Source organism: Natrix helvetica, assembly GCF_964273705.1.
Source record: "Natrix helvetica genome assembly, chromosome: 2".
Classification (NCBI taxonomy): Eukaryota; Metazoa; Chordata; class Lepidosauria; order Squamata; family Natricidae; genus Natrix; species Natrix helvetica.
The window spans coordinates 2,061,271-2,074,640 of NC_138552.1; the positions used below are offsets into that span (position 1 = coordinate 2,061,271).

A 13,370-nucleotide genomic window follows, 5' to 3' on the forward strand; every position below is an offset into this window, starting at 1 on the left:
CTTTGGGCCAGTCCTCTCCTTCAGTCCAACCCACCTCACAGGGCTGTTGTTGTGGTGAATTAGGAGGAGGAAGAACTATTAGCTGTGCTCATTTCCTTGAGTTATTTGTAAAAATAATAAAGGCAGGATATAAAATAAATACGTGTGAAAACAGAGCAAGAATGGAGAGTGGCTAGATAGGTTTTAAGGGATAGGAAGATGGAACTGAAGATGAAGGGTTGCAATTTTTCCCCCCTATGATTTTGGAAATGTAGGACAGATGTCATCAAATCATCAAAATTCAGACCACGTCCTTCATCTGCATGATGCAAACAAGTCACACCAATTAGAATGGGAATGTTGCAATGCATTAAACATCTGGGAGATGCAAATTGGAGATAACCATCTTAGGTCCCAGATGCTGGTCGTCAGAAAAGTGTAGAGATTAATTAGCTGGTTTGCACTTTGTCTCCAGCAACGGAGAAACAAGGAAGGACTTCAGAATACCAGAGTTGGAAGGACTGTGGAGATAGAATAATAGAGCTGGAAAGGGCCTTGGAGGTCTTCTAGTCCAAACCAGCAGGAGAAACTATACTATTCTAGACAAATGGTTGTCCAGTCTCGTTTTGAATGCCTCCAATGTTGGAGTACCTACAACTTCTGGTGGCAAGCCGTTCCACTGGTTGACTGTCCTCACTATTAGGAAGTTTCTCCTTAGTTCCAGTTGCTCCTGTCCTTGATGAGTTTCCATCAGTTGCTTCTTGTCCTGGCTTCTGGTGCTTTGGAGAATAGCTTGCTTCTAGGTTGCTTCTCTCCTTGGTTAATTCCCATCCATTGTTTCTTAGTCTTGCCTTCAGGTGCTTTGGAGAATAATTTGACACACACACACCCTCTTCTTTGTGGCAGCCCCTCAAATATTGGAAGACTTCTATCTTGTCACCCTTAGTCCATCTACATCTTCTACTCCAAGACTAGACTAGAAGACAAGACAAGATTAGAAGACTTAGAGGACCTTCCAAGCAGGAGACCCTCTACCATTTCAGACAAGTGGCTGTCCAGTCCCTTCTTGAAAACCTCCAGGGATGGAGCACCCACAACTTCTAGTGGCAATCTGTTCCACTGGTTAATTGTCCTCACTGTTAGGAAATTCCTCCTTAGTTCCAGGTTGCTTCTCTCCTTGGTTGGTTTCCATCTGTTGCTTCTTGTCTTGAGTTCTGGTGCTTTGGAGGATGGGCTGACCCCCTCTTCTTTGTGACAGCCCCTTCCTGATGCACCAAGATAGCCCCATCGGGTTTTGCGTGTCACATCTGCTCGTTTGGAGAAACATCTGGAAGCCATTTGCCGTGCAGCCCCCAGGCACCACATCTCCTCGCAAGTGAATGCCCAGAGAAGCTGGAAAAATACACAGGGAGCAAAACCTCTGAGGAACTCCCTTTCTCTTCTTGCGGGAAAAGGTAAAGAAAACTTAAGGCCTGTTGCAGATGCTGGACACAATTCTACACCCCGGGTCCTGCCCAGCCCCAACCCACATTCCAGCTGCCCGTCTGCGTGGCCTAAGGCAGCTGGACTGGACATGTGGAGGCTTTGCAACAGGCCAGAGGGAGGGAGAGGGGAGGGGTGAGCTGATTGATGGGCAGAGGTCATCGGGTTAAAGGGGTGGGGGAGAGGGGGCCACTTCCCTCTTTGTCAAACATTTACCAAGGGAGGGAAAGGCTGGAGGTGGGCAGCCTGTATCTGGGAGGGCAGGGGAGGAAAAAACCCCAGGGGGTTCGTGCATTGACATCACCGGAGAAAAATCACCAATTTCGCTAGCCCAGAGCAATGCCCAGGCGTGCCAGCGATGGCACAACTTGCCATATTCAACTTTTGCAGCCAACTCACGATGACCAACTCACCACGGGATCACTGAGCAGTTGTATTTCATTATTTAAAATAAATAAAAATCATTTTAATGTTTGGCCATTCACTTTTCGCTCTGTCCCCCTTTTCGCATCCTTTCTTTAATGATTCTATTCAACCGTTTCTTTGATATTTCGTGTAACTCCTCCCCCTCAGGGAGTGGTCCTAAGGCAAGTTGGCCAGGGGTAGTTGTCAGAGACCCACCCCAGCTGGGTTGCCAGAACAAGGAGAAGAAAATGGTTGGTCATCAGGATCTTTTCTTAAGTTAGAACAACGAATCCGTGGAACAGCTTGCCACCAGAAGTTGTGGGTGCTCCATCACTAGAGGATTTTAAGCAGAGACTGCACAGCCACTTGTCTGAAATGGTGTAGGGCAGGGGTGTCCAAACTTGGCAACTTTAAGACTTGTGGACATCAACTCCCAGAATTCCCCAGCCAGCTCTGCTGAATTCTGGGATTTGAAGTCCACAAGTCTTAAAGTTGCCAAGTTTGAAGACCTCTGATCTAAGTGGAGAGATTGCAGAGGAAGGGATTACAAGAGAGTAAATTATGCTGTCTGGGGAATTCTGGGAGTTGAAGTCCACAAGTCTTAAAGTTGCCAAGTTTGAAGACCTCTGATCTAAGTGGAGAGATTGCAGAGGAAGGGATTACAAGAGAGTAAATTATGCTGTCTGGGGAATTCTGGGAGTTGAAGTCCACAAGTCTTAAAGTTGCCAAGTTTGAAGACCTCTGATCTAAGTGGAGAGATTGCAGAGGAAGGGATTACAAGAGAGTAAATTATGCTGTCTGGGGAATTCTGGGAGTTGAAGTCCACAAGTCTTAAAGTTGCCAAGTTTGAAGACCTCTGATCTAAGTGGAGAGATTGCAGAGGAAGGGATTACAAGAGAGTAAATTATGCTGTCTGGGGAATTCTGGGAGTTGAAGTCCACAAGTCTTAAAGTTGCCAAGTTTGAAGACCTCTGATCTAAGTGGAGAGATTGCAGAGGAAGGGATTACAAGAGAGTAAATTATGCTGTCTGGGGAATTCTGGGAGTTGAAGTCCACAAGTCTTAAAGTTGCCAAGTTTGAAGACCTCTGATCTAAGTGGAGAGATTGCAGAGGAAGGGATTACAAGAGAGTAAATTATGCTGTCTGGGGAATTCTGGGAGTTGAAGTCCACAAGTCTTAAAGTTGCCAAGTTTGAAGACCTCTGATCTAAGTGGAGAGATTGCAGAGGAAGGGATTACAAGAGAGTAAATTATGCTGTCTGGGGAATTCTGGGAGTTGAAGTCCACAAGTCTTAAAGTTGCCAAGTTTGAAGACCTCTGATCTAAGTGGAGAGATTGCAGAGGAAGGGATTACAAGAGAGTAAATTATGCTGTCTGGGGAATTCTGGGAGTTGAAGTCCACAAGTCTTAAAGTTGCCAAGTTTGAAGACCTCTGATCTAAGTGGAGAGATTGCAGAGGAAGGGATTACAAGAGAGTAAATTATGCTGTCTGGGGAATTCTGGGAGTTGAAGTCCACAAGTCTTAAAGTTGCCAAGTTTGAAGACCTCTGATCTAAGTGGAGAGATTGCAGAGGAAGGGATTACAAGAGAGTAAATTATGCTGGCTGGGGAATTCTGGGAGTTGAAGTCCACAAGTCTTAAAGTTGCCAAGTTTGGACACCCCTGGTGTAGGGTCTCCTGCTTGAGCAGGGGGTTGGACTAGAAGACCTCAGAGGTCCCTTCCAACTCTGTTATTCTGTTATTGTTCTGATCTCTTAGTTGTTCTTTGAACCAACACACACACACACACACACACACACACACCCAGAGGAGGAGGAAGAGGCTTGGGGCTGTCTGAGCTCAGTTGTTTACTTGTAGACATTGCATAATCGAACTAGGCAACATCATCAATGCTAGAAAGGAGGGGGGTTTGCAGAGAGGAGGGGGAGGGGAGGGGAAAGAGTAGAGAGATTGGGGGGGTCCTTGGTGCTCTCTGATCTTGGTAATTTTCTTGCAGACGTTTCATGACCCAAGTAAGTAACATCATCAATGCTAGAAAGGAGTGAGGTTTCCTAGGAGGTGGAGAACTGTGGTCTCTCCCCCCCTCTTCCTCTCTCCCTCCCCCCCGTCATGTTATGGGATGGGAGCAGTGGAGAAATCTAAAAAAAAATTACTACCGGTTCTGTGGGCGTGGCTTGGTGGGGTCATGTGACTGGGTGGGCGTGGCTATGTAGTCCTGTAACTGGAGGATCAAAAGACAGAAACTCACTTTAACAAATGTCCTGCTGGAGCAGGGTTGGACTAGATGACCTCCAGGTCCCTTCCAGCCCTGGATTATCCTCTGAAGCTACATCTAGTGCCAAATTTATAGTCCTTCCTTCCTCTTCTTTTTCCCTCCCTCCCTCCCTTTCTTTCTTTTTCTTTCTTTCTTTCTTTCATTTTCTTTCATCTTTCTTTCATTTTCTTTCTTTCTTTCTCAGCACCCACCCCCACCCAACCCGTTTTTGGCCTAGCATCCCTCAGGGAACGCCCAACCCTCCCATTTCCGGAGAACCTGTAGTAAAAAAAAAAAATGCTTAAAAGTTTTTTTTTTAAAGTTCCGAAGCTTGTTTTATTCTTTTTTAGTATAGTTTACTACCGGTTTGGGCGAACTGGGCCGAACCGGTACCATTTCACCCCCGGATGGGAGTTCCCCATCACTTGAGCCCAAAGCTCGATCTAAACACGGGGGAAGGTGGCATTGCAGGGGTCTCTTGTGGGTTGCTCCCATTGTCCCACGGAGGCACCCAGAAAACAAAGCCACCCAAATTTGCAAATCGCAGTATCCTGCAACTACTATAGATTAGCAGATTAGCCAAACAGACCGGCAACCTGCCACACACACACACCAACACACAACGGGACAAAAGACTTACGCAGGTCACTACAGTCGGGGGAAAGTTGGGGGAGGGACCTTAGCCTGTCCCACTGGCCCCCTCCCTCCCTTGGCTGCCCTTTCCACCTCCTTATCTCCCCCAAACAGGTCAAACACACAGCATTCCCCTTTAAATAAAAAACCCCCTGAGCCCCACAGCTCCATTTCCTAATTCCCAAGGACACGTGTCCCGCCAGGAGTTTTGATGGGAAGCTGTGACATCCCCTTCCCCCGCAGAGCTCCGGAAGTCCTTTCGGAGGGACGCCTGAAGTGGGTGGGCTGGGCTCCCATCACAAGGGGCTTCTCTCTGCCTTCCCCAACTGGTGCCCTCCAGTTCTGCAGAGACGACCCCTATCAACCCGAGCTCCTTCCCCAAGCGGCTCCCTCCTGTAAGCGGTTGCAAAGAGCTGCCCTGGGAAACCTTCTCAGGTGCCCAGCCAGGATGGATGGGCACCAGGGGTGACATGATAGCTGTCTTCCAATATTTGAGGGGAAATCACAGAGAGGAGGAGGAGGTCAACATATTTTCCAAAGCCCCTGAGGGCAGGACAACGGATGGAAACTAATCAAGGAAAGAAGCAACTCGGAACTAAGGAGGAATTTCCTGACAGTGAGAACAATTGATCTGTGGAATGGCTTCCTTCCAGAGGTTGTGGGTGCTTCATCACTAGAGGTTTCCAAGAAGAGATTGGCCAACCATTTGTCTGGAATGGTCTAGGACCTCCTGCTCGAACAGGGGGTTGGACTAGAAGACCTCCAAGGTCCCTTCCAATTCTTTCATTCCGCTATTCTGTTAACCAGTGGAACAGAAGTTGCCTCCACAAGTTGTGGGTGTTCCATCCCTGGAGGTTTTTAAAAAGACATTGGACACCCACCTGTCTGGACTGATGGGGTCTCCTGTTTGATTAGAAGACTTTCAAGGTCCCTGCCAACTCTTCTTCTGCTAAAGAGAAACCCAACCTAGAACCAAGAAATGTTCTCACAGTGATAACATTTCATCCATGGAAAAGTTTGTCTCCAGAAGTTGCGTCTGCTCCATCGCTCAAGGCTAATAAGAAGAGATTGGACAGTCATTTGTCTGGGGTGGTATATGGTCTTCTGCTTGAGAGAGGGGTTGGACTAGAAGACCCCCAAGACCCCTTCCTATTCTATTCAAGATGGGTGGACTCCAAACCCCAGAATTCTTTATAATGCCTTGGGAAGGCCACACTTGGAATCCTGCATTCAGTTTTGGTCACCACGATGTAGAAAAGATACTGAGACTCTAGAAAGAGTGCAGAGAAGAGCAACAAAGATGATGAGGGGACTGGAGACTAAAACATATGAAGAACGGTTGCAGGAACTGGGTAGGTCTAGTTTGATGAAAAGAAGGACCAGGGGAGACATGATAGCAGTGTTCCAATATCTCAGAGGTTGCCACAAAGAAGAGTGAGTCAAACTATTCTCCAAGGCACCTGAGGGTAGAACAAGAAGCAATGGGTGGAAACTAAGCAAGGGGAGAAGCAACTTAGAACTGAGGAGATATTTCCTGACAGTTAGAACAATTAATCAGTGGAATAGCTTGCCTCCAGAAGTTGTGGATGCCCCAACACTGGAAGTCTTTAAGAAGATGTTGGATAGCCATCTGTCTGAAATGGTATAGGGTTTCCTGCCTAGGCAGGGGGTTGGACTAGAAGGCCTCCAAGGTCCCTTCCAACTCTGCTATTGTATTGCATTGTATTATTACTGTAAGAAGCAATGGGTGGAAACTAATCAAGGAGAAGCAACTTAGAACTGAAGAGAAATTTCCTGACAGTTAGAACAACTGTGGAACAGCTTGCCTCCAGAAGTTGTGAATGCCCCAACACTGAAAGTTTTTAAGAAGATGTTGGACAATCATTTGTCTGAAATGGTGAAATACCTAGGCAGGGGGCTGGACTACAAGACCTCCAAGGTCCTTGCCAACTCTACTATTCTATTCTATTCTAATTCCCCAGACAGCATGGATGGCTGAAGAATACTGGGCATTGAAGTCCACCCATCTTCCAAAAAAACTGTTCTAGGGAGTAGTTTTAGCCTCACTGGAGGAAATAACCGGTTTCTTGATGACAAACAAGATGACAACCACACCAATATGCACACCCTGAAAGGCTGACCCCCCCTCCCTTTCCAAAGAGGCAAAGGAACCAATTAAAGTCCTCCTCCGAATCCAGCACACCCCTTAATTGGTTTCCTGCAAAATCCATCCCTTTGCAGTCTTGTCATTTCTCCACATCTTGATATGGAAGCATGTAAAATGGACAATGCAAAAAGGAAGGCAGAGAAAGCCACATCTCTGGGTGGGTCAGTAGATCCAGGATCCACAATGCAGGCCTTGTGGTAGGTCACACATTCCTGTGGCTTTTCGCTGAACCTGTGGTAGAATAATATAACGGGGTCCCTTGTCACAGCGTCCCAATTTTGGTGTGGAAATACATTGATTTATTTATCCCATTTCTACACGGCCCGTCATACTTCAAGTACAGGCCACGCAGGCTGATCCAACAAGGCTGAGGATGGAAGGACCACCACAGCACAAGTGAAGAGAGCACTCCACAAAGCCAGATTTGCAAACGCTGCATCAGTGGTGCCCTCACGTCTGCCCGACATGTGGCAGAGCATATTGTGCCTGTAGAGGCCTGTGGACACATCGTGGACAGCCCACAACCTGTCAAGATGTCCAGGTCCTCTTCGAACACGATGGACAAGCATCGCATGCCATGTTGAAAACTGATTTACAGCATTCCTGGCCCCAACTGCTAGAGTGGACGCCTCTCGACAGGAGAGGGAGGTAATGTCACACCTGTCCTTAGGTCACTGAGCAAATGATGCCATGAAACACCCAGTGTATCTGTTGGGCATCTCCTTCACAACTTGTGGTGCAAATGCACTACACTGTGGATTTTTAAAAAAAAACATAAAAGCATAGTATAATAATACTGGACCTTGGAGATCTTCTAGTCCAACCCCCTGCTCAGGCAGGAGACTCTAGTCTATGCCATTCTGGATAAATGGCTTTTCCAACTGCTTCTTAAAAGCCTCCAGTGATGGAGCACCCACAACTTCTGGTGGCAAGCTGTTCCACTGGTTAATTGTTCTCACTGTCAGGAAATTTCTTCTTAGTTCTAGACTGCTTCTCTCCTTGATTGATTTCCATCCATTGTTTCTTGTCCTGTCCTGTTGGTGCTTTGGAAAATAGTTTGGCTCCCTCTTCCTTGTGACAGCCCCTCAAATATTGAAAGACTGCTATCCTGTCATCCCTACTCCTTCTTTTCACTAGACTAGACAAACACAATTCCTGCAACCGTTCTTCCTATATTTTAGTCTCCACTCCCCTAATCATTTTAGTTGCTCTTCTCTGCACTCGAGTCTCAATCTCCTTTTTTGTAGGTGATGCAATATTCCAAGTAAAATATGTTTATTATGGAGAATGATTTAGCAATAAGCAAAGGTAAGATTTAGCAAAGAATGCGCCATAATAGAGGTGAATATGCACAAAACTAGACAGTGTACTTCCTGGAACGAAAAAAATGACTTTTCGGGTGTGGGGATAAGTCCATATATCATTCCATCCAAAATTCATACAGCCACCCACTGGCCCCAATTGAAATGAGCTCTTAGAAACTGGCTTTATCACCAGGAATTGGGTTACATTGCGTGGTGCATTTCAATTGTTCAAGTGGTTTCTTTGGTGTGATAAAGTTTTTGTTTATATCCTTGTTTATTGTTCCAGCCTGACCTACTCCTTAAATAAATATATCTTAATTTTTTTAACCCACTTCACAGGCATAGAGTCACTTCATTGCTTTATAAAGATGCAAAATCTGTGAAATCAGCCCTGCTTGCAATAGTAGGGTTTTGTGCCCATGGCACTGACATTGGAGTAATAGGTATATTTCCTTTAGATATCTATTTATTTCTTGGAAAATCTTTCCAAGGTTTCCGATGAATGGCGCTCTGACCTTCGAATGCTAAGAAAATCAAAGTTTTCTTTATAGTCTCCACTTCAAGAGAAACTGACAAGGAAAATTAAATCTGGAAATGAGAGCAGCAAGTTCTGGATTTTTTTCCCTTGAAAAAGCGATCGAGAACGGATTTCCAGAGAAAAATCAACACGAAAACTCACATTTTGCCCAATGAAATGCCGCTGGATCAAGATTCATGTCCCTATTCGCAGTTTCTAGTTCAGAAATTTACAGGGAGAATAAATGTCTAAATATAGACAGTCCACTCGGATGGAACAAGCATTTCCTCATTTTTCTTATGCTAGTTTGTTTTTTCAATTTCATAAAACACTTCCTATAATTTCTGACTTTTAACACCATTTTAGATATTGTTAGTATCTCAGCTGCTAGGTATATTTATATGGGATGTTTTTTTTTTACTGTTTCCAAAATCCTTTTAGAATGAAATGAATCTTTTCATTGTAATATTTTTTTGAATGGCAAACCGCCCAGAGTCATTGATTGAGATGGATGGCTATAGAAATTGAATAAATAAATAAATACTTTAAAAAGGAAATGCTTTGTAATTGTTTTTAGTCCATGTTTCTCCTTGGGGGGGAGGAATGGAACAGCATTGGAAAATCACATTTTGTTCTTTTTTTCCCCTTCATATCTTTCTCTCCTATCTTTCTCTCTCTCCCTCCCTCTATTTTCCCTCTCTCTCTCTCCCTGTAATACATATCCATAATATATTAGCCTGTTTCCGTTCTGTGATCGCTTGTGACAGCTGTCCATCAAAATGTTTCTACTTCTGAAAATTGTTCTCTTTCATCACCAACCCAGAAGAAGCTCTTCTGGTTTTGTCAAAAGAGATCTAGGATCTTGATTCCAACAAGGATGAAGAATAACCTGGGTTTAAGCCATAAAACAGCCAAGAAAACAACAAATGCTGGCTTGATACCTTTGCCAAAAAGGCAGGATATATATCAAATATACGATACATAAATAATAACCAAGTACAGGAGAATTGGGTGAGGTTGGATAACTATTGTGGTCTTTGCCCCCAAAAAACCAAACCCTTAAAATTACGTTTTGCATTCTATTTTGAATTCAGAAAAGGACAGGGATGAAATTTTCGGAGCAGCCTGATTCCCTCTTTTTCATTTACCCTCCGGATACTGTCTTCTTAACTAAAAGCCACAGAGAAATGAAATCCGTGCAAAATTCACAATCAGGTCACTAAAGATTGAACAGCGAGGTTTCCCTGAGCTGCCCCGCTGGGTTGCTGCAAACCTTAATTAACTGGTGTGCAGGCATGTGGTTGCTTTACTCAAAGGTTAGTTTAAAGTACAATTTTTGCAGAAATGGTGAAAAGGGACTCATTGGATAAGCCCAGGACACCAGATGGGTAGATTCCCCCCAAATCTGCCTTTTGTCCAACCACCCAATTCCATATAAAATGCAACACACGACTAAGAGGAGAATTTGAAGAGGAAGAAGTGAAAATTCGGAATCCAGCAAATGTTCACATTTTTGGGGAAGGGAAAAAAATCAGTTCTCTCTCATTTTATCTATCCTATGTTTCTCTTTCTCTCTGTATCTATCTTCTATCTATCTGGATCTCTATATCTATCTATCTATCATCTATCTATCTATCTATCATCTATCTATCATCTATCTATCTATCATCTATCTATCTATCATCTATCTATCTATCTATCTATCTATCTATCCTCTATTTATGTATCATCTATCTACATTATCTACAGAGAGAGAGAGAGATCCGATTTCTATCTATTTATGTCTATCTGTCTGTCTAATATACATACACACACACATATATGCTACTTTTTCTTGCTCTCTCTACACCATTTCTGTCTGTCTGTCTGTCTATCTTTCTATCTCTATCGTGTATCTATCAACTCTATCTAGCTTTCTCTATATCTATCTATCTATCCATCCATCCATCCATCCATCCATCCATCCATCTAATTTTATCTAATTTTAAAACCACCCATCTCCCTCACAAAGGGTTTCTGGGCAGTGTACAATAAATTGTATTTTAAAACACAAAACCCCAAATGCAACCTATAAAGGAGGCAAGTAACCTTAAAAATAAATTAGCAGTTAGCAAGAATATGGGGGAGGGGGGAGGGGAGGGGGGAACGGAGGGGAGGCAGGGAGAGCCCCTGCATCCTCATTAAACTAGTTGCGGGGTCAGTCAAAAGCTGAGAAGTTATAAAAGAGGTCCCGAAAGCAAGCACTTAAATGGCAAAGAAGAGAGTCCCAGGATTACGCTGCCCCTCACATAAATACCCCTGAAATAGCAGGTGGAAAGCAGCTGGTGTCAGTGTAGGGGCTGCCCCCTCTTTTGCAACCCCCCCCCTAAGCAGACACAGCAAACCAAAATCCCACACCCGCTAAGGATAACTGTAAGGTAGTGGCAAGTAAGTACTGCAAAAAAGGCATTAATTTAGCAGAAGTGCTCTCTTCAGGAAGATCACCGGGTGGTACTCTTTCTCACACCAGCCTACTTCCTAAGATTGTTGTGCCAGGGATTTAAAAACTCCGGAAGAAATTCCCTTATCTGTTACTGGACTAATAAAAGGTGTGTATGTGTCTGAAAGGATGGCAAGTTGAATTGAACACAACATCCATAGTATCAGTAAAAGATTTTGCAACAGGAAAATTTAGAAAGTCTGTTTCTAAAATCCCATTTTCGGTGAATTCAAGGAGACCCATGGTGGGTGGGGGGACACAAAACCCCCTTTTACATAAATGGGGAGGGGGCGGAACTTACAGAAACCACAAACCCCCAAAATATAATAGCTTAGAAACCATGAATTCTTCAAACTCCTTAAACTATTCCTGTTGGCTTTGGAAATTATAACGCTGGCAGCTAAACCTGAGAAATGTTTCCTAGCCCAAAATAATCCGAATAATGAAGGGGATCCAAAAAAGGGGAAGGTAAATTCCAAAGGGAGGGGAGGGGGACGCAATGTTTAGGTTCACTTGAATATCCTCGCGTGCCTCCGTGGGGACCCACCCTCGCATTATCCCCGACGCTCCCGAAGCGACCGTCCATTCCCACTTGGCGGGGACGCTTTCGCGAAGTTGGGCGAGTCCAGAAAAAAAAGGCCCAGGATTTCCACGCCGCAACATTCCACGCGTGGGAGAGGGGGGGGCTTGGGCAAGAGAGAGGATGCAGGGGCCCGCCCGGGGGCTAAAGTTTGCAAAAGAAACCCGCGAAAAGGAAGCGCGTTGGCCAGCCCGACCGTCCCGTCCACGCGCGACGGATACCCACGCGGGGATCGCGACGTGGACTGACCTGCTTGAACTGCTCCTCGTAGGTCCACTCGTGGGGCGGCGGGGGAGGAGGAAGCGGCGGGGGAAGCGGAGAAGCCAAGCCGGCGTGGGCGAGCGGGCGTTGCGCGTGGCGGGGCCGAGACCCGACGGCCCCTTCCTCTTCTTCCTCCTCTTCTTCTTCTTCTCCCTCCTCTTCCTCCTCCTCCTGGTCCTGCCCGTCTTCCTCCTCTTCCTCCTCCTCCTCCTCCTTCTGGCGCCGGGTGGGCGGCGGGCCGCGGGCCGCGGGGAGCCCCCCGCAGAAGGGGCGCAGCGGGGCCACGGGGGGCGCCGGGGGGAGGCCGGGCTGAGCCCCCTGCACCCGCCGCAGCTTCTCCTCCAGCCGCGCCGCCTGCGCCCGCTGCAGGTTCTCCATCACCGCTTCCAGCCGGAGCGCCCCGGCGCCCCGGACCCCCGAGCAAGACCCCGCCGAGGGCGAGAAGGCGTTGGCAGCCTGCGGGGGGAGAGAGAGAGGCGCTCAGAGACCCCCGCCCGCAATACCCCCGCAGCTGCCCTCCCGCCCCTACCCGGCCAAGTTCCGAAGTGGCCCGCGGGGTCTCTTGGCCCCCCACCCCCCACCCGCTGCCCCCGGGGCGGCTTACCAGGGCGGCCTTGGCGGCCAGGCTGCTGTCCTCGCCCATGCCGCGGAGGGCTGGCGGGCGGAGGGCTGGCGGGCTGGCTCCCCCGCGGCCGGCCACGCCCGGGGTCCCGGCGGGGGAGGGGGAGGGGGAGCGCAGCGCCCCGGCTGGAGGTGGCTCCGAGCGCGCCTGGCCCTTCCGCCTCGCAGCCTTGTGGGCTAGATGGGCGGCCGGCCGGGGGCGGCTTTTCCCCGTCCCGCCCTCGCCCGCGACCCCCGCCTCCTCTCGGCAACAAGTGGCGGGCGGGCGGGCCGGCCAGGCTGATCCTTCCTCCTCCTCCTCCTCCTTCTCTCCTCCTCCTCCTCTTCTTTCTCCTTCTGTTCCTCCTTTTCTCCGTCCCTTTTCCTTCCTCCTCTTCCTCCTCCTCCCCTTCTTTCTCAAACTCTTCTTCCTCCTCTCCTTCTCCTCTTCCTTCTCCTTCCTCTCTCCCCTTCCTTCCTACCTCTTCCTCCTTTTTTTCCTCCTCCTCTCCTCCTCCTTCCTACACTCCTCTTCTTCCTCTTCCTCTTCCTCTTCTTTCTTCTTCTCCTGTTCTTCCTTTTTCTTTCTTTCTCTCCTCTTCCTACGTCTCTCCTCTTCTTCTTTTCCTTTCTTTCCTCTTCCTTCTCTTCTCCTCCTCTTCCTACCCTCGCCTTCTTTCTTCTTCTTGTCTTCTTCCTCCTTCTTTTCC

The 13,370-nt window shown here is 47.1% G+C and overlaps 1 protein-coding gene across 1 annotated transcript in view; it reads right to left on the bottom strand.

Annotated features, from left to right (window-relative positions):
* Window positions 1-13,370, bottom strand: part of ARID3C (AT-rich interaction domain 3C) — a gene marked incomplete at its 5' end in the record, with an annotated part of 86,927 nt that overhangs the window by 70,572 nt on the left and 2,985 nt on the right. Inside the window, 2 exons of the mRNA XM_081940454.1 lie at window positions 12,049-12,516; window positions 12,665-12,858. Of these exons, the coding sequence (XP_081796580.1) occupies window positions 12,049-12,516; window positions 12,665-12,858 (662 nt within the window). The remainder of the gene's footprint in view (window positions 1-12,048; window positions 12,517-12,664; window positions 12,859-13,370) is intronic.